The sequence below is a fragment of the Molothrus aeneus genome, chromosome 7 (genome assembly GCF_037042795.1).
Source record: "Molothrus aeneus isolate 106 chromosome 7, BPBGC_Maene_1.0, whole genome shotgun sequence".
NCBI lineage: Eukaryota > Metazoa > Chordata > Aves > Passeriformes > Icteridae > Molothrus > Molothrus aeneus.
In genome coordinates, this window is record NC_089652.1 from 256,707 (window position 1) to 276,389 (window position 19,683).

A 19,683-nucleotide genomic window follows, 5' to 3' on the forward strand; every position below is an offset into this window, starting at 1 on the left:
GGGGATGGCGGCGCAGGGGCCTGGCGGCCGCTGTGCCCCGTCGCTGCCGCTGCTGCTTGGCCTGGCCGCGCTCGCCCTCCCGCCGTCGCTCGCCGCCGCCTCCGAGCCGCCGCCCGCCGCCCTCCGCGCTGGCCACACTGCCTCCTCGCTTCCCGCCGCCGCTGCCGCCTTGCGCACCAGGTGAGCAGCGGCGGCCCCGCCGCGTCCGATCCCGGGCCGGTCCTGCCCCCCCGAGATCTCCCCCGCCGTGCGGTGTCCCTGCCGTCTCGGTCATTAGCTCGTAAAGGGCCTCCTTCGCCTACTGGTGCTTTTTTGGGTCGTTTTTGTAAGGTGTCATCTCAGCTGTCCGAGAGCTTTTGTCTGTAGAATATCCTGTGTTGTAACGAACCCCACAGGGATTATCTAGCTCCCAGATAAATTCTTTTCCACTCCTTCTCCGGAGCGCGCCCTCCTGCCTTTGTGTCCAGCTTACAAGCGTTAGCCTGGGTTATATGCCCGTGGTTTCACCATTTTCACCACGCACTCCATGTTACCCTCAGGATGAGCAATGTTCTTCACTCCTTGACCCACTGCAAGAAAGGCTCCTTTCATGTGCCATCTTGCCAGGAGACCCTAGTGGCCTCTCCAGCCCCTGCAGCACATACTGCTCTGGCTTCCCATACTTCTTCCCCTTCCGAGTACCACAAATTCAAAAAGAGGAACAACTTTCTTCCGAAGTTTCATCACAGGATTGTAGGGTAAAAAAGAAAAACGTGTAATAGCCTCAACGTGGTCCCAGAAAAAATGGTATTCCTTTGTTCTCCCCAGATACCTTTTATATGATGTAAACCCCCCTGAAGGGTTCAACCTTCGCAGAGATGTCTACGTTCGCATTGCTTCCCTTCTAAAGACCCTGCGGAAAAGTGAAAACTGGGTGTTGGTTCTGCCTCCCTGGGGACGTCTTTATCACTGGCAGAGCCCTGATATCCTCCAGGTCCGGATCGCTTGGTCTGAGTTCTTTGATATCCCAAGCCTCAACAAGAACATCCCTGTCATCGAATATGAGCAGTTCCTTGCAGGTGAGGTATAGGATTATGCAATCTACAATTAATTAAATATTTGACATGGTTTCTTAAGAGGTTTGTCCTTATAGGGGCTTTTATCCTTTTATGTAAAAAAAAACCATAGAGGTGGCAAGAGGAGGGATGGGAAGGAGGTTTGCTGAGCTACACAGCCACTACGATGGAATAACCCAATTACTTGGCAGCTTGTTTGATGTAGCACTGCTGCCCCCTTGAGTTTTGGGACCCTCGAAGATAAGCAATTAATACCCGTGGTTAAAATCGCCTGTGGTATTTCTGTGTAGTTTTGACCATAATGACAAGACCATAAGGAGAGAGGCAGCTTGTTGAAATACAGACAAGCCACCTTTTTCCTGGATATGGTGGTTGGACAGTAAAAGTTGTAAAGCAGGTTCTTCCCTTAACTTACTTTTTCATCGTTGATATTGCGCATACTTGAAATATCCCTTGCTCTTTGTGCCTAAGAGAAAGGCTTTCCATAAGAAAGTGAAGTTGGTTCCTTTAGGATTTAATGGCATGTTGAGCTAATCACCAAATGTTTGATTGGTGAACACTGCACACTGACATGTTCAGCAAAGGAAATAAAGGCCACCAAATGTCACACTGCTGCAAAGAGCTCTGAAGGGAAAGCTGTTCCCTGCCTGCCAAGAAAATGCTTGTAGAGACCCCGAACTTTAGGAGAAGAAGGGCTTGTACTTGGCATTTTCTTGGAGGCACTCCTCCTGTGGCAGCTGCTTACAGCACTGAAAACCTGTGTGCTTTACCCAGTACAGTGGTGTGTTTTACCCAGGTGACAGTGATTCTGTTGCATTTGGCACATTAAATCACACAGACCTGGGTGGGATAGCAGGTGATCACATTGCCTGACCCTTTTAGCTTTTCTGGCTCTCACAGAACTTCCTTTCCTTCTTTATAGGGAAAACAGAGAAGAGAGAGTAGTGTAATATTAGCATTTCTAGCAGATTTTTAACTGCAACTGATGCTTGTTCATACCTTTATGGTGTGGGTTTTAATGCTTACAAATCCTTTGCTTTGCCTTCTGTTCAGAGTCAGGTGGGCCCTTTATTGAACAGGTTTATGTGCTACAAGGCTATGCAGAAGGATGGAAAGAAGGAACATGGGAAGAAAAAATAGATGAAAAACCATGCATTGATCAGCTGATGTACTCCAAAGACAAACATGGCTACTACAGGTAACATCAAGCATTCCTTCTGGTCTTTTCAGTTGTATTCAGAGAGATATTTGCCTACTGTAGATATCTGGGTGCTCAGAGTTCACTTTGTTTTTAAAAAGCCCGTGAATAGTAAAACATTGTATTGATATGAGAAGATCTAATTCTATAAAGTTGTTGCTACACTGAAAAGCAGCATAAAGGAGGTGGCTGGTTTATTTGTATCATATGTAGCTTTTTAAGATTTTTTTGTTCTGTATATGGCATTAATTTAAAATGCAAGCCTGTGAACCAATCCTTTGTGTTCCCATTTTAGGGGCTGGTTCTGGGGTTATGAGGAAACACGAGGCCTAAATGCCTCTTGCTTGTCTGTCCAAGGATCTGCCTCTATTCTGGCTCCCATGCTTCTGAAGAACACTTCAGCACAGTGAGTTGCCTTGTATAACTACATATTGTTGTATAATTGTTGTACAACCCCATTGCTAGGTGGGAAGAGCAGGGGGAATTTAAAGGGTTGTCCACTGTTGAGATACTTCACCACTGAATTATTGTACCCTGTTAAAATAATAAAAAAGAAATTTACAGTGCAAGAAACACTTAACTGTAAGTTTAGTTAAAGATTGCAGTGCTCAAACCTAAGACCAAGTAGCCTTGAGCTCCTTTTTATTCCTTCTCAGGCAGCTTTTGTGACTCATACCTCCAAGGTATCATCAAATAATCCCCTAGATCATGCAGTGTAAGAGATGCTAAACCATCAGCTGTTCCATATTCTACTCCGCCGCACATGTAACTTTACATCTGTGGCATATTCCCCCTCAGCAGTCTCCTCTGCAGTCCTGGAAGAGTCCTGGCTCCATTAGTTGCTCTCCATGTGAAAGCCATTCCATGCCTTTGGTTGTCACCACTGCCAATCTCCAAACCTTATGGAACCAGTTCAGCAGGATCCTGCACACTGTGTGTGGGTAAACCTGTTACATTGCAGTACAAATGGCATGTTCTGTAAAGTGCTCTCTTCTTTTCCTGCTAATTCTTGAGACACAGGTTCCTTATTTTGACCTCTGAGTGTTACCTTGATGTTGGCATCAAACTGTCCTCATTCCGGACCATCAAGACCTTTAATTATTAGATGAAGCCAGGTTTTGTTGGGTTTTTTTACTACACTCACTCCTATGTTAGATTTCATCTGCCACTTCATTGGCCAGTGATCAGACTTCTCTTAATTCTTCACAGTTGGCCTTAGCTGCTCTGAGGAATTTAAAATAATTAAGCTGTGTCACCTACTTCCATGCCCTTCTGTAGGTTGTTTAGGAATATGGTGAAGAGACCATCCACTTGTCACCTCCATCTGCAATGAGAACCATGCATTTATCCCTGTCTCTAAACTTTTTTTTTTTTTTTAAATCCATGCAAGAACCTTTCTGTGCCAAGTTTTACGAAAACTTTTAATGAAGGCTGTCAGGAAATCTTGTTAGGCAACGTTCAGTGAGATGTCCCTTATCTTCATGTGTGCCAGTGTCTTCAAACTACTATGATTGTTCAGAGCTCTGATCTCCCATATTGCCCTTCTGGGTGGGCAACCAGTTGCGTGGCCCTAGGACTGGATTTTTACCCCTCAAGTGTGGTCACTTCAAGGAAACTTTTCAATGCATTTCAATTAGTAACCTCAATCACCTCCAATCATTCTGTTAGATGTAGTGCTGCTTCCTCACCAGCACAATCTAGTCTGTTTTCAGGTGATTTAGGGCCTTCCGTGCAGGTGTCCAGCTGATGATCAGCAGTGGTAATCCAAAGTTGATTGGTTATTTGCTTCCTCTCTTTTTAGTAGAAGGAGATGCAGATAATGATCTTGATCCCTTTTAGCAGAAGCATTTCTCTGTGTGTTTTCTTATCAGTGTGCTCACAAACTAAATCTACATCTCTTATGCTCTGGAATACTTGAAGCTCTCAAAATCTCTTCTCTTAGAACTTTGATAGTGCAGTTATGTTTCCAGTACACAATCCTGAACTGTGTTTATTTGTGAGAAGGGCAAGCTGCTGTCTACTACCACACATTTTGGTAATGTCTCTGTGTTCTTTGATCTGTTGTTTTACTGTAGGACGTTTTATTCTACATGTGGAAAACACCTTCTCTGGGTTTGTTTTCATGATCTTCTGCTTGCTCCCAGAGGCTGTCGTGTGCTCTGAGGCTGAGCATTATCACCACACAGGTCACTTGTCCCCTTTGGATCACTCTCCCTGTTAGAAATCTAATTTCTCCTATAGCAACTATTACAAAGACTGTGAGGGGTGGTTAATGCTTGTTAGTGTTTAACTTTCAGAGTCAGGATACCATTTATTAGGGAAGAGAGCAGGCACAGGGAGTGACATGGTTCCCTTCTCTCCCTAGCAGACTGTGGGTCACAATTTGCCTTGTAGAGAACTAGTATTTGCCTCCTAGGAGCCTCATTCCCAGGAGCCTGTCCCTCATTCCCCGTGTTCCTTTAGCAAACAGACTATAGTCTGTGCTTTATCTTAGCAAATGTGTAAAGAAACGTCATAATGTAAATTCTATTCCTAAGGGAACTGCACTCAGTTTTACAATTTTCAATAGGTCACTGATGTTAGACAGAGCCGAAAACCTTCTTCATGACCACTACGGAGGGAAAGATTATTGGAATGTGAGTATTTTACAGATAGCTTCTCTAGACTTTTTCCCTGGCTCTGCTAAAAATTCAGTAACCAATGTGTGCTTCAGTTTTGCCTTGGGTTTCTTGTCTTGAAAGTCACTTGTGCTTTCTGTTTCAGCAATGTGTGTTAACATAGTTTTCAGGCTGCTGTGGATTAATGTGACACAGGAATTTGCCCTTCTGTCTTGTGCCTAAAGGCCTAGTGCTGCAGGTCATGGTGATTAAAAGGACCTCCCCTATATAACACATTTACAATCAGAAGGGAGCAGTTTCTTATCTAGTCAACGTCAAGATCAGTCTTTTAAAAAGAATTCCGTAAAGTGATCGTTATTGTCCCAAATCCCTCCCCACCTGCTTCAAAGGCAAAATTCCCATGGGTTTCAAGGCAAAGGTCTATGGTAAATAATTCCTTTCATAAAAGTTTTAAGAAAATGTTGAAGTTCAGACACAGGAAAATGGAGCATGCTATGGAGTGCTTGATATAGTTGAAATTCCTAAGAAAAACCGACTGACTGTCATGATACTACAAAACAAATTACACAGACCTCAGTCTTGTAAATATTGGGCTATTCACTTGAGATGTGGCATGTTTCCAGAAGTGGACCAAACACTAGTTTGCTAGCCAAGAATTACTCCTTGAGAGTGACCTCTCAAAGAAAGAAATGCAACCATATTTGAGTACAACTTGTCCTGTAAAAGGAGACATGAAATCCACATGGCTCTATAGCACACATTTCTTAGCAGTGGCACTTCAAACATTGCCCCAGTGGTTTTGCCTGATGTCCAAACAAAAATTTTCTCACTGCAGCATGGGCCCAGGGCCTTTTCTCTTTTTTCCATGTTCCTCTGAGAAGCATCCCTCCCTTCTCTGTTTCTTCGCCAACAAAAAGGGAAAACTTGGGATTTCCATAATTCTTTTGCCTGTTAATAAAAAGGCCGCTTGTGGCTGTGTGCAGTGGTAACTCCATCACAGAATCTTAGAAATTATTACTCACAGGTTAAGGAAATAATTCCTTTTTCGTCATTTTTCCACTGAATTTCCTAGGCGTGTCTGTGGCTAGATACGTAATATTTTTAAAGCGGGTTTTATTCTTAAAGGTGTTTAGCACACTAAAGTGTTTGCCCAGCTTTTGTTTCCAGAAGTGAGGTATATTGCTAGGGTGTTTAATTTGGTGTATCATGTGTTCTGTTGTGTAAATAACTGCAGTGTCCTCCCTATACCTGTGTATTGCAGGGGCAGATGAGTATGCTGGTTATAAATATGGTGATAATTAGAAATAAGGTATTAAAGCTTGGATAAAATCGTTGCTTAGAGTACTGCAGAAGTAACTGTATCCTGGAAGTGCTGTGTGTGTGAAACTGTCTCCACCTACTCATTTTTAGCTCTCCTTTTTCTGACTCAGTGTCTGCTCTTATTCCAACAGACCCGTCGGAGCATGGTGTTTGCTAAACACCTCCGTGTGGTGGGAGACAAGTTTAGGAAGAAATACCTTCAATCCACTGACGAGGCAGACAGGACTCAGTACAAGGAGGACTGGACACAGATGAAGGTAAAATCCTTAGCAGTCTGTTTCCCATAACAAATATTTTATTGGCTGTGTGCTGTAGGACATATTGGAAGGTACACGTGAGCAACGCCCTTCTGTTCACATCGAGGTGGACACACATGTTCCTCATGCACCTTCTTCTCCCCATGTGACACAAGCTAACAGAGTCTGTCGAGGTGTGCCTGACTGGTTCTGAAGGCCAGATCTTTGTTTTCCTCATTTCAGTAAAGGAAACTTGAATTTCTTCCTGTTTTCAGCACTACGTGTGGGTGTAAAGTTCAGCTGCGACCTGCCAGTTGAGGATTTATTTGGTGAAGGAGAGGAATTTTTGCTTACAAAGATTTGGCACTCCAGTTTCTCTTGCATGATGGTGGCCACCCAAGATCTAAATGTCGCAACAAGTGTCCCGAGCTACTTCCAGTCCATACTTGAAAATTTCTGTCTGCAACTAGAAGGATTCTGTGCCTTATACAGAGATGATTGCATTCTGGTTTTTCAGTGTGAACAGTGATGCTCTGAAGTTTTAAAGTTTCAATCTTTCTCTCTTAGGTTAAGACAGGCACAGCTCTAGGTGGCCCATACCTTGGGGTTCATCTCAGAAGGAGAGACTTTGTTTGGGGTCACAGAGAAGACGTGCCTTCCCTGCAAGGAGCAGTAAAGAAAATCCATAGCCTCTTGGAGACGCTTAAACTTGAGAAAGTTTTTGTAGCCACTGATGCTGTTGAGGAAGGTAGGCAGATCACAGTCACTTCAGGATTGGTAACTTCTGAGGAGTGCAGCAATTACCACTGGCTCCCCTCCCTCCCTACAATGCTGTGAATTTCGGCAACTGAATTTGTAAAACTGGTTGGTAGATTTTGGTGTCACTTGCTCTGTAACTGTTCACCTGGGATTTCCTTAAACAAACACATTTGACAGCAGTGACAGCAGTGAGTTGCTGTTCATAATGTAGAGATAAATTCATATCCTTCCTTTTTTAAGAGATTGAACTGCTCAAGAAACTGCTGCCTGAGATGGTGAGGTTTGAACCCTCTCGGGAGGAGCTGAAACTCTATAAGGATGGGGGCTTAGCTGTGATTGACCAGTGGATTTGCGCACATGCAAGGTAGCAAACCTGACTTTTATTCAGCACTGTCACAAAACTGAATATGATTTTTGTCCCAAGGTTGTTTACAAATAGTGTAAGACATTATATAATCAATTATATAACTGAGATGTGTATAGTAGATGTATAATGGTTATATTGTGTGTGTATATATACAATAATTTTATTATCATATCATTTCACTGAACAGTGAAGTTCATTGAACTGAAATCTAATTACTTGCATTTTGAAAACTTGCCCTCCCCTCACAAATCCTTTTTTGATTTTTTTTTCCACAGATATTTTATAGGCACCTCAGTTTCAACATTTTCCTTCCGAATCCACGAGGAAAGGGAGATCTTGGGATTTGATCCAAAAACAACTTACAACCGATTTTGTGGTGAAACAGAGAAAAACTGTGAGCAGCCAGCTCACTGGAAAATTGTATATTAAACACAGAGAAACACAAAGGTTTTGATACTGTTAGAGTTCAAAATTGTGAGGAAAAATCATGGGGAATTACCTGCTTTGGATCGATGTATGACCCAGTCCTGTATTCTCAGTTCCCGCTCCACTTCTAGCATGGGTATGACATGGGGTAGCTGTACTGCTCAGTGTCTCTAGACCTCACAGCATTTCTATGTGGCTGCTGCACCTGGGTCCCCAGTATGTTCTGCGCTTGCTGCCATGTGGTCCCACATGCACCAAATGGGTTGCTACAGACCACAGGGGCCTTTTGGCTGCACAGCTGTGATGGGAAGCAGCAAAACAATGCCCAGGATGCGGCAGTTCAACCCAGCCTTACCTGCTGGAGCATTTCTTACCTGTCCAAGTTCTCTCTGTGGGTCTGTGGTCATTTTTTAACTGCAGGGCTGGGGTCCTGGCCATGTCACCAGGAGTGCTCACCCTAGGAGCACTAGTCTCAACCCAGGGAGGAACTAAGCTGCCACGGGAATAAAAGTGGAGGGAGCTGCTCCCACTCTAAGGGCCTGCAAGGCCAATCTCTTGGGGATTCATCTTTCATGTGAAGGCACATTGCCTAGCAAAGAAAGAGACTGGTACCTGGTGGAGCAGGGCCAAGATTCCATTTTCCAGAGGCAGCTCTCTCCTCTGCCTTCTGCAGCACTGGCCAGGGGAGGGTGGGTATGTTCAGCACTGCTGCTGGAAGGGGAGCAGTGCTCGTGGCCCTCTCAGGAGGGTCCTGATTGCTTCAGGGCCTTTGCTTTTCCACTGTCCACAAAGGAAAGACATGCAGAAGGCAGAACCATCACCACAGCGCTGTACTCAGGAGTCCATCAGCCTTCCCCACAGTGAAGGTGGTTAAACCCTTCAACTACTCTACAAAACTCAGCACCACTGCAAAGAAGAGCAGCAGTTTATCCACAGGGGGCTTCTGACACATGTTGCCCATTATGTATCTGGAGGAATCCAAGTGTTTATTTTGTGTCTCTACGAGTGTGGCCAAAGCCACACACACAGAGCCATAACAAATTTTTGCATTGTACCAATAAAAACTAATAACATTATTTTTTAGACAATTGTTGGTGATAAAATGCAAAGAAAAAAATCTAAATATAAAAAAATCAAGATGCTGGTGCACACTGATACAGTGTTTCTGCTTTTGAGCTCAGTAGGTGTTTTTTTTATTTCCTCCTTCCCTTCTTATGTGAGCTCCCTTTAATTTTGTTACATTTGCATTTTTGTCATCTATTTTTAGCTAAATAATACTGATAGTGTCAGTCATACAGTGCCCAGGATTCATCTTGTAAGTCAGCCCTGCTGCTCAGGTCTCAGAATATCAGGGTGCAGCCCCTGGTGCTGGTGTTCCCAATTGCTGCAAAGTTTCGGGCAAGTGTTTAAAGTGTCCCCTTGCTGTTGGCTGGTGTCCAGCAGTGCCCCTTCATCACTATTGAGTCCCTTTCTGGTGGCCCAGGTTAGCCTGAACTTCTAACACTCTCTGGATTTATGGGACTGGGGATTCCAGCATGCACCACAGAGGATTTTTCAGGGAAATCCCTTGAGCCTCAAATCCACGTGAGTCCAAAGCAAATATCCCTGGGGGCTGAAGGCAACAGGATGCTTCATGAGAATTTTGAAGTATTCGATGTGTCTTAAATGTTAGGTTTGAATGAATACCAGTTGTCCAGGATTGTGTGTTTGGAGTTGCTGGTTTAGGGATGGCCGGGTCTGGATTTGGATTTGTAGGCACCAAGAGCTCCTTGCGTCAGGTTTCGGTTTGGATTTGTGGGACTTGTTGGAGAAAAGAAGGAAATGGAAATGCACAGCTCATTCTTGGAGAAATTATCAGGATGGGAGAAAAGAGGGTGTGGAACTGCTGGGAGCTCCTGGAGTGAGGGAGAGGATCCAAAGATGGGAAGCAAAAGCTGTGAAACAAAGCCCAAAAAGTGGCAGGGCAGTGAGGGGACCATGGGGGAAAGAGAGAAAGAATCCCTGCTCCAGGAATCCAGCAGGGGCCAGGGAAGGATCATTTTCCATCCACTGGCTCTTGGTGGAATCCTAATAATGAAGGTTAAAGAAAATGGTTCATTTGTTATTAGGTTTGGAATGAAAGGTGCCGTTCCAGAGGGGAATATTCACTTGTTAAAATTCTGTTGGATAAAGGAAGAGAGGGAGGAAGTAGATGGGGGGTGAACAGGTGGCTTTCTGGTGGATACAGGGAAAGACATAGGAAGGCGCTTTTATGTAAAATGCACCTCACGGGTACCATCAGGAAAAGCCAAAACTGCCCTTTTTTCCAAGCTCTGATATTCCAGAGGAGTAAACAGTGGTTAGCACATCTATTCCTATGTTCCTTGTATGCCCAGTGCTTTGTTGGGAAGAGATGATATTAGGAAATTAACAAATCCAGGGATGTAATTCCTGATAGTAAAGCCCTGCAAGCCCAGGTTTTCATATTCTTCCAGCACCCAAAGGCAACAGAGGGAATCCTGGAGGAAGTGGAAAATGCTATCACTTCATTGATGGAACTCCAGGACATTGACAGCAGCAGAAGCTGTAAGAACAAAGTTGGAACCAGACTCCAGCTGGATAAGGCAGACACCAAATCCTTTGGAATTAGAACTGGGCAGGGGTGAGAAGAATTAATAGCTAAATTTGTACCCCCATGGATTCCTGAGCAGGGTCTCGGCAGGGAAGACTGGAGGGATGCTCCACAAGAAAGTCCAAACTGGGGACTGTTCCCAGATGGGAGCAGCGAGCCTTGGAATTGCCTGAAGGGAAGAAAGAAGCATCCTTTCAGCACAAGGATCAGCTGTCGAACGTGGTGATGTTATCAGACAATTCCCCAGGAGTGTTTAGTTCCCAAGCCAAGTCAATCTCCTGCCTTGTGAAGCTCAGAAATCTTGGAAGAACCCAACTAATGTAGGGAATGGACTGGCAGATAAAACTGCTGGGGAATGGTAGGGAAAATCATCCTAACAGAGGGCCTCCTTTTATACAGGAATGGTGCAAAAATTATCCAAAAGAACAGGAGTCAAATGGGATTTACAGATTCCTTGGAGACCACAATCCAGTGGGAAGGCTGAGAGAAGGGAACAAAGCCTGCAAATGAGCCATATCTGCCAAACACCTCAAATGGCCACATCCTGGCATTGAGGAATTCAGCCAAGCTCCAAGCAAAAGGTGAGCCCCTATGGAAGACTATATCCAACTGTGACTCTTCCATGGAGAATGCCATGGGATAAGTTATCCCAGTTTCAGAGAATATGTAATTTCCTTGGGAAAACCGCTTTGATCATTGCCTAACTTTATTGTTTGAGCCTCAGCAGTCACCTGGGATATCCAAGTCCAATTCTCCCCAGCAGGGAGATTGTCCAGACATGGAGAATTTCTGAGAGAGCCCCGGAGAAGAAAGAGGGCTCCAGCTTTGTTGGTGTGTCATAACCCATCCTGTCTGCCACTCCTGTTTGATCCCAGTGGATTTGTCCTCTTGGCTTCAACCTCAGCAGCACTAACTGCTTGGAATTAAGCACCCTTTGGGACTTCTTTTCCATCTGTCTTGGTTTGGAAAGACAGGTGTCTGCTAAGGAAGGCAGGAGACTCCCCTGAAATGGAAAATGTAAACCCCCTCCCTCCAAACTGTTATAAATTTAAAATTAAGGGGCTCTCAGGCAAAGATATGGGAGTAGGAATAATAATTCTTTATTAGGGAAAAAAATAAAAATGAAATAAAAAATGCAATAATACAGAACAACACTGACCAACAGGGTGTCAGAATATGACCTGACACCCTGTTGGCCAGGGTGTTGGTAGCAGTGCAATTGAAATGGTGGCTGCAGTTCTCCTGGAGTGTCAGGTGGGATTCTTGTTGAAGCAGTGATCCTGTAAGAAGGGTGTAGTCTTCCTCTGAAGATCCAGTGGTGGTGTAGATGGGCCTGGTCTTCCTCTGAGAATCCAGCGGGAAAAGCCCAACTGTGGTGTTCCGAATCTCAGATTATATCCAGGAAGGAATGTTTGGCTCCTCCCTCTGTGCGGAGCTTCTCACAATGGAATTATGTAATTTTATCAGCCATGCAGTGACACTCACTGGCCCATTAACAGAAGATACCTCCTGGAGGTTGTGGAAGAGATAAAGAAAACTGCCCAATTAACAGAAGATAACTGCCCCACCTCTAACAGGTGGTGATAGAATACACACCCCCAGCTACATCTTCCAATCTAAAACACCATGGAACCTCTTTATCCTGCCCTTCAATTCTGTTGCACACAGAGGGAAAGCCCAAGACTCCATTATTTCCCCTCTCCCCTTCACTTTGCCTCCCCTTTTCCTGCGAGCTTTCAGCTATCCAGGCTTGGATGTGAATTAGGCAGAGCCCCCTGGAAGCTCAGTTCGAGGTGGGATTAGAGCAGTGCTGGAACCACCATGTATTCTCCCAAGGTTTAGTGTGAGGAGCTCCATCTTGGGATGGGTTGGGATTTTGTGCTGTTACGGGGTTTTTTTCTGTTTGCTTTTTGGGGCACCTCAGAGAAAGAGCTGAAAATCAAACCAACTGAAGGGGATCCCCAAATTCCTTTCCAGACCTTCAGAGGAAGCACAAATCCACGTGGAGCTGAGGAAAGTGGGAATAATTGAGACTCAGGACTCTGCACTTGATTCTTTTAAGGTGTTTGGAGGTGCAGGAAATGTCAAATCCCAAAGGAATTCTGTGTCTGTAACATCAAGTGTAACCCCTTTAAAGCAAAGTCCTCTGAATGGGGTTTTCCCAAGGATAAATGCAGATGGGACATGGAAAAGCCTCAGTGAGGATTTCCAGCCTTGACTCCACAGCTTTTGGAAAAGCTTAGTAGCCAAACAATATCAAATTTCTATCAGATTTGTATCAAATATGGTGTTTAAATCTCGGACTGCTCAATTCCCTGGGTGGGAAAGTCCTTGAAGTAGCCAAGCTGATGCATTCTTGAGAATTCCAAGAGTTGTGATTCTTATGCAATATTATGATTCTTAATGCAATATTTAAATAGTTTATGATTCTTAATACAATATTTAAATAGTTACTATTGAGTTGAGACAGTATCAAGTGTATTTGTTAGAGTGGCAGAAATGTTTTTTCACCTGGACGTGTGTTGGGATAACCAACACTCCTTATATCAGAATGAACTAGTCTTCCTTCTTTTCCCTTTTTTTTCTTTCTAGATTGTGGATCATTGTGGGGGGAGAATATTTGGGATAAAGAATTGAAAGGCACAAGGGAAGCTTCATGTTCCCAAGGGAATGCTTTAGGTACCACATGCAGCTTCTGAATCTCATGGATAATCCCAGCTCCCACAGAAACCTTCCAAAGCTGGAAGGGACAAGGAAGAAAATTCCAGGAGCAATGGGAAGTGCTTTCTCCTGGGTCTGAATAGCATTGAGGTCAGAAAGAGTTCTAAATATTCTTTGTGCCTCTCCTATTGCCAGCCCAAGACTAAGTCAGTGTTCCCAGAGTGGCTGCAGTTCCCTGTGTGTGGAGGGAGGAGGTCCATGCTGGAGAGTGGAAGAAAGGTCCCTGCTGGTTGCTGTGTCCTTGGTGGGCAGAGAGCTCTGGCCTTGGCCAGATGGGCTGGTGAGTATTGAATCAATCCTGCCTCCTTTTGAACGAGTTGTAATGAGTCATCTGCAAGGGCCACTTTCAGCCAGCTTTATTTCAGTTTCTTTTTCACAGGTTTCTGATTGTTTTGACCTGACATTGCGAAACCCTTAACTTTGCTAAATTAACCCCAAAAAGGTTCAACAAATCAGTGCTGAGGGAATTGGCGACTGGATAGCTGGGATCTTATGGCCCTTTGAGGCCACATTGGGTTCACCCCGATTTTGGTGCTGAGGGAAAATCCAAGTTAAGACTGATCAAAATAGGAAGCAGTTCTTTCATCAAAGTCAGCTTTACAAACTTTTGTTCAGGATCTAAAAATGATGGGAATACCCTTGGCAGAAAAGTGCCTGTAAGGCAAAGCAGGCTTAAAATGCCTGTGAGAAGGAAATCCAAGAGAAATGGCTGCTGGCTCCTTGACATCCTGGCTTGCCAGGCAGGTTTTGTACTGGATTGCAAGGCAGTTTTCCTGCCTCTTCCAGGGGTGGCATCCCACTGGAAAGGGGAGAGGAAGAAATTCCCCTTCCTCTTCAGCACAGCCCTGGACCAGGAGTAGCTTGCCCTTATCCCAGTTGAACAACTGACTTGTGGGACCTAGGATGAGAATGGTTCTGCTAAAATTGGGGAAACAACACTAGAAGAAAAATGAGCTTCCTTTGAATGCCTGGAATAAAAACACTGGGAAAGAGCACTTTTCTATTTGATTTGGTGTCACCTCTCCTTTTCTATGACTAAAACTCCATGGTGAGCAATCTGAGCCAAAAGATGAAGTGCAGGAGTCTTTGATGCCACAGTGGGCTTAACTTCCCTTTTCTCCTCTCTTTGAGGACAGGAAGAACCACTGAACTTGTCCTATCCTTGCCAAGAGCTTTGGTGTTTGAGCAGCCAAACCCAACCTGGTCCTGCCCATGGTGTGGTTAAGTTACAGGTTCCTCTTCTCCTCTCTGCAGTGATGACCTGTGTAAGAAATGCCATTTCCAGCAGCCTGGTAAAAGGCTGTAAAAGGGGAGAAGGGAAGAGGAAATGTGGTGCCAGAGCTGTGTCCCACCAGGTTGTGTTTCCTTCCCTCGGAGGACAGAGAGTCACTGGGCCGAGATGAGATTGCTGTGAGTGCTTAGGTGAGCAATCCAGGGAACAGAAAGCTTGGAATTGCAACTGCTGCTGGAATCAGTGCCTTCGGTCTGCTTTAGGTTGCAAAGATCAGGTCCTACAGTCCCAGAGTGATTGAGGGAGAAAAAGGAACTTGTGTAATTCATGTCAAAGCTTCTGTTCTTCCTCATGCAGTCTTTAAATGCTGCACTCTGAATGACTGTCCAATATCTTTCTGACAAGACTTGTCAGAGATTTAGATGGAGGAGTTGAATTTGGGTCCATTCACTACCAAATCTTGCCAAGCCTGAAGGCCTGAGGTGATGACTGCTCTCAACAAAGGTTCTTTATTAATCCTCTGTCAGATTTCCCTCAGCGCTGGGTGGGAAAGGTGAGGGTTTGGATCAGGAATTCTGCAAGCAGGGCTTGTGTGACCCTTGGCTTCCTGTGTGTGTGTCAGTGAGCCAAAATCAGGAGCAAAGGTTTGTTTGGTTTTAAGAACTTCAAGTAACTTCAAAACAAAATAAATCAAAATTTTCTTTTTTTTTAATTTTAGATGCTGGAACTGCCTTTCTGGATGTGTGCTGAGCTCTCGCTGCTGTGAACTGTGTGGCCTTAATTGCTGCAGGGTTCTATTCTTCTCACAGAGAAATTGGAAATATTTATTAATTAGAGTGCAGAGATGTTTTCTGAAACCTTTCCCTTTTTTCTGCCTTTTAATGTTAGATCTTCTCTTTCTGCCTCTGAATTTATGATGATTCTCAGATTTCATTTACTGGCCCAAATTCCTTGCAGCTCCTGGGGCAGAGAGAAGCTTTTCCTGTTGCCGAGGTTCAGTGGGAAAATGATACTGTGTGTCGCACCTCCTTCATACATTGAACTGCTCTTTTTATCTTAGAGCATAGATTTAGTTGATTATTTTCAACAGAATGTGGCAGGCTGAATTCACCTGAATTACTAAACCATGCTTTAGATAGCTGAGGTTTTTAAAGAAAAAAAAAAAAGTAACAACAGGCTTTTCATGTGGGCTTTATTGGTATTGCTCCTTAACCGAGCCATACCTTTAAGGAATGACATGGGCGCATTCTAGAGACAGTGTTTCTAGTCACGCTATTGTTATAGATGGATAATAAGATAATTGGCTCTCGTGATTAAAAGATAACTATTGTGTGAATATTAAGAAAAGCTTTAAGTGATGTATTTATAGTTATGTTGTTGTAGTTTAGATGTCCTCTGTTCTCCCCATAATTCCCTTTTCCCCCCTGTATTGTTGCCATAAGACAGCTGGGGTTGTCTAGGACAGGTACAAAGAAGGCTGCACATGTGCCCCTTGCATGGGGCAGTTGGGAATGGAAAAGCTTGGTGCTTGGGGGTGAGGCATGGCAATACCTGACTTCCAATCCAGTTACAAAGGAGTCTCCACCAATAAATGGCAAAGAAGAGCTGACTGACAGACTTTGGGAGGGGCCAGGGCTGGCTGATGCAACCCCCAGGGGTATAAAAGACTGAGCATCCATCCTGAAGACAAACCAGCCAAGCGGTATCCATGAGGGCAGTTCCCAGCACTGCGAATTTTTCCTTATGTAGTCCTTTGTTATATTTTTGTTAAGGTTTAATAAACCTTTTTAAATTTTCAAATTGAGCAGTTGTTTCTCACACTATTAAACAATGCGTGACTGTGTAGACCAAGATGAGAAGTAAATATAAACAATGTTTAGAAGCACAATAAACAGCTTTTGCTTGATTCATATGGAATCATGCAGAGTCCTTTGTCTTCCCTCCTCAGTGTAACATACCCTACAGCTGTTGTGTTTAGTGAGGTATACAATCTCTTTTAAAGTACTATTTTCTAAACCAATTTAAGGTTATTAAAGGAAACATTCCATGTCTTGGTTAGGTTTCACAGCTTACATTTAGAAAATGACACATCTCTGTGTTTGTAATGTCTTTTCTTGAGGTATTTGAGTAAAGTCATAAGTGAATTTCCACTCTAAGGCTCTCATAGGTGGTTTACTGTGTACATCTGGAGCTTTTGGATCTCTTTTGTGAAGGTTTCCCCCTTGGTCATGATGGATATATACAATATTAACACTATTCAGCTGCATTTGTAGAATCCTTTTGTAAAGTTAAAATATTGAAAATATAGTGTAAAATCAGTGTAAGAGATGACACACTGTAGGTTTCATAGAAGTCAAAGGAATCGATGTTACTTTTAATATAATTCTTATCATTTGCAGAGATGATGAGGACAATACTGGCTTAATTAAACATGGACAACAATATCTGGTAGAAAGGGTCTCAGATCTCAGTTTCAGTCTGCCTCACTTGATGGTACCTCATTAGACAAGAGAATATGAAGTGTCCATTTTGGTTTGGGTGTCTGTTTTCCTCTTGAATGCTGTGGTACTTAAGTTTGGCAAATTAGCACTTCCATAAGCATTCATTTTGCAAAAGTCAGTTTTGGATAATAGTTATGGACTAAAACAATAACATTCCTTTGTATAAATTAAATAATACTTTAAAGAAATGAATAGGCTAGGAGTTACGTACAAAAGAAACCAACAAGCATAGTTGAAAGAAAATCTGAAATGTTACTGAAATGCAAAACACTTTTGCTAATAACTGAAACTGTAAGGTTTTTGGAATAGGAAAACAACACTTTACTGAAAATAAATGCATATTTGAGAAGAGAGGGATGTAGCATTGCCAATTATAACTAAAACTGTGAAGGCATACACAGAAATTAATATTGGGATGGTACTTGCTTTTATGATAACTCTCTGTCAAGTCTGACGTTTCATGACTTTATCAAAGGAGGTTTTTTAATTAGTCACTAGAAATGGGTCCCGCGGACAGAAACTTCAGCCGCGGTTGCTAGGCACTGCAATTGGAAAGCGGCAGCGGCGGGTTTGAGGTGCGGTAGGGAGCGGGGCTCCGCTCTGTTCGAAGGGGTTTGGCCGTTGGAGGGCCCCCCAACCCCGGGGAGCCGCAGCCCCGGCCGGGACGGAGACCGTGGCTGTGGATCTCGCTTGCCGGCAGTGGCTGGCTGGAGGATACCCCGGTCCCGGGGACTGCAGCTGTGGCACCGGCCCGTCAGCAGCAGCGGGCAGTAAACCAGAACCTCGGCTACAGTGGGAGGTTCCCTGATCTCGGCGCCCTCCACTGGGCGGCGGCGGCGCGGCAGCCCCGCCACCGCCAAGCTGTGTTGCGGGTTTTCTCGGTCCCAGTGCGGCAGCTGCTGTCTGGGGCTTTCTAAGGTGGTGGCTCAGCAGAGGTGGACCTTCCGGGGTCGAACACAAAGCTACAGCGCCGTGCTGTCTCAGCAGTGGCAGCGGCGATGGCGTCATGTCCCGTGTCCTTTGAGTCTGTAACCGGTGTGGCAGGGCCTGGCAGAGTGACGCCTAACTCCGCTCCGCGGCCGGGCACTGTCCCGCAGGGGGCAAGGCATCTCGTAGCGGAGCCGTCTGGGTGCCTCGCAGCAGCTGCAGCAGCAAAGCGCCTCCACGCCGCTACCAAGCGCCGCCTCTGGGGTCCCAGCCGGGGCAGCAGGGCACGGCGGAACGGCAGTGGCCGCTCAATGAGGCGCTGCAGCACGGCGTCTCTGCGCCCTCTGGATTGGTGGCAGCGCGCTCCCTTGACAACGCGCGCTGGCAGGGGCCATCTCCGCAGTTCCACACAGCAGCAGGGCGCCCCGCCGGCACACCGTCCCCACCAGGGCAGCGGCACGGCTCAGGACGACCAGGGGACATTCTGCTGAGGAGACGTCCCTGCAGGGGGCGGCGGCGCGGTCCCGGACGGCACCAGCAGCAGGCTCCGTGAGCAGGTCGCCCCTGGTCTGGGGGAGACTTCGCAGCTCCGTGCGGTGGTTCCGCAGCGTGCTGTGGCTGCTCCGCCCGTCTTCCTTCCCCGTGCACCTGGCGCGCTGTCCCTGCACTTCCCGTCGCCTCGGTGGGCGGTACCTGCTGTGTCCCCTCCGCCGTCCTCGCGTCCCACTCTAATTGATTTAACAAGTGGATAACAAACTTCCAGGGCTTTATAACATTAAGGATGCTCTCGTCGCCCATGGAGGCAGCTTCAAATATAAATTGGCCAGCCCGTTTCTAAGTTATTAAGTCTAGGGAGGCTTCTTTCGTCTTATCTAGGCTGTGGCTCTTACACCACGCCAGCAGGGCTAGTAGAGCCAGCTCATCATATTTTGTCCCTCTTTTGTTAAAAATAAAAATCCATGTCTTTAGGACGGGGTCTTCCTACACTGACCCCACGCACCTATGTTCCCTGCGGTGTCTCTAATCCAGAAAAGGGGGAAGGGTCTGGACCTATCACAGCTCTCTATGCCTTTCTTCGCAGCTCAAAGGCTGCAAGCAATTCTTCCTGCTTGCCCCGTGGCACTGGACACCGCTCTTCTCAGCTCGAAGGCCGCGGGCAACTCCTCCTGGTTGCCCCAGGGCTCTGTGGACGCCGCTCCTCACAGCTCAAAGGCTGTGGGCAGCCCCTCTCGGTTACCCCGTCTGTTTCCCTGCTCTATTGGCAGCAGCTATTGTGATTACATTGGGGTCACCAATTGTGGAAGTTTTGGAGACAGACAAGCAACATGACACCCCGTGTTCATGCAGCAACAGTCAGCGTTTATTGAAGGGCAGCCCCTTTTATAGGACCTTCAAATTTCCCAGTTATACAGAGTTGATTGGACCAAGCTTTCAACTCTGCCCAGCTCCCTGGCCAATGATATAGGTGCATTCCTGGTTCATAGGGATTGACTGGGGTTCCCTTATTTGAGCTTGAACTCAGCCTATCAGTAACACAGCTGGGGACTTGTTTACTCCTTGTTCTCTTCTGAACTAGGCTGGTCAAGTTGGTGTCTGTTATGCCAAATTATTTGTGCAGCTATAGACCAGCTATAGCTGTCACATACTCAGAGTACATTCAAGCTTTCTTCACTGAAGCAATTCAGCAATGCCTCTTTTCTTATAAAATGTGAT

General features: G+C 45.3%; 1 protein-coding gene across 4 annotated transcripts; it reads left to right on the top strand.

Annotated features, from left to right (window-relative positions):
- The first annotated feature begins 4 nt into the window (after positions 1-4).
- On the top strand, positions 5-16,452 carry POFUT2 (protein O-fucosyltransferase 2). Of its 4 annotated transcripts, XR_010783916.1 has the most exons (12): positions 5-180; positions 808-1,058; positions 2,109-2,253; positions 2,549-2,659; positions 4,823-4,889; positions 6,323-6,448; positions 6,995-7,175; positions 7,427-7,550; positions 7,829-7,947; positions 13,183-13,269; positions 13,447-13,591; positions 15,261-16,452. XR_010783916.1 is itself a non-coding variant. In XM_066553174.1 (10 exons), exons 1-10 carry the CDS (start codon positions 5-7, stop codon positions 13,287-13,289), a joined length of 1,407 nt encoding a protein of 468 aa, XP_066409271.1. In that variant the 3' UTR covers positions 13,290-13,440. The 4 variants fall into 4 exon arrangements, 2 of the variants coding, with proteins under 2 accessions (XP_066409271.1, XP_066409272.1); XR_010783917.1 differs by lacking the exon at positions 13,183-13,269; XM_066553174.1 differs by lacking the exons at positions 13,447-13,591; positions 15,261-16,452 and having other exon boundaries at positions 13,183-13,440.
- The last annotated feature ends 3,231 nt before the right edge of the window (positions 16,453-19,683 follow it).

Bases quoted from the DNA above. Each gene is read 5' to 3' on its own strand.
- POFUT2 (XM_066553174.1), top strand. From the start codon at position 5: ATGGCGGCGCAGGGGCCTGGCGGCCGCTGTGCCCCGTCGCTGCCGCTG. The intron at 181-807 runs GTGAGCAGCGGC...TGTTCTCCCCAG, and splicing joins GCTGCCGCCTTGCGCACCAG to ATACCTTTTATATGATGTAA. The intron at 2,660-4,822 runs GTGAGTTGCCTT...AATTTTCAATAG, and splicing joins CTGAAGAACACTTCAGCACA to GTCACTGATGTTAGACAGAG.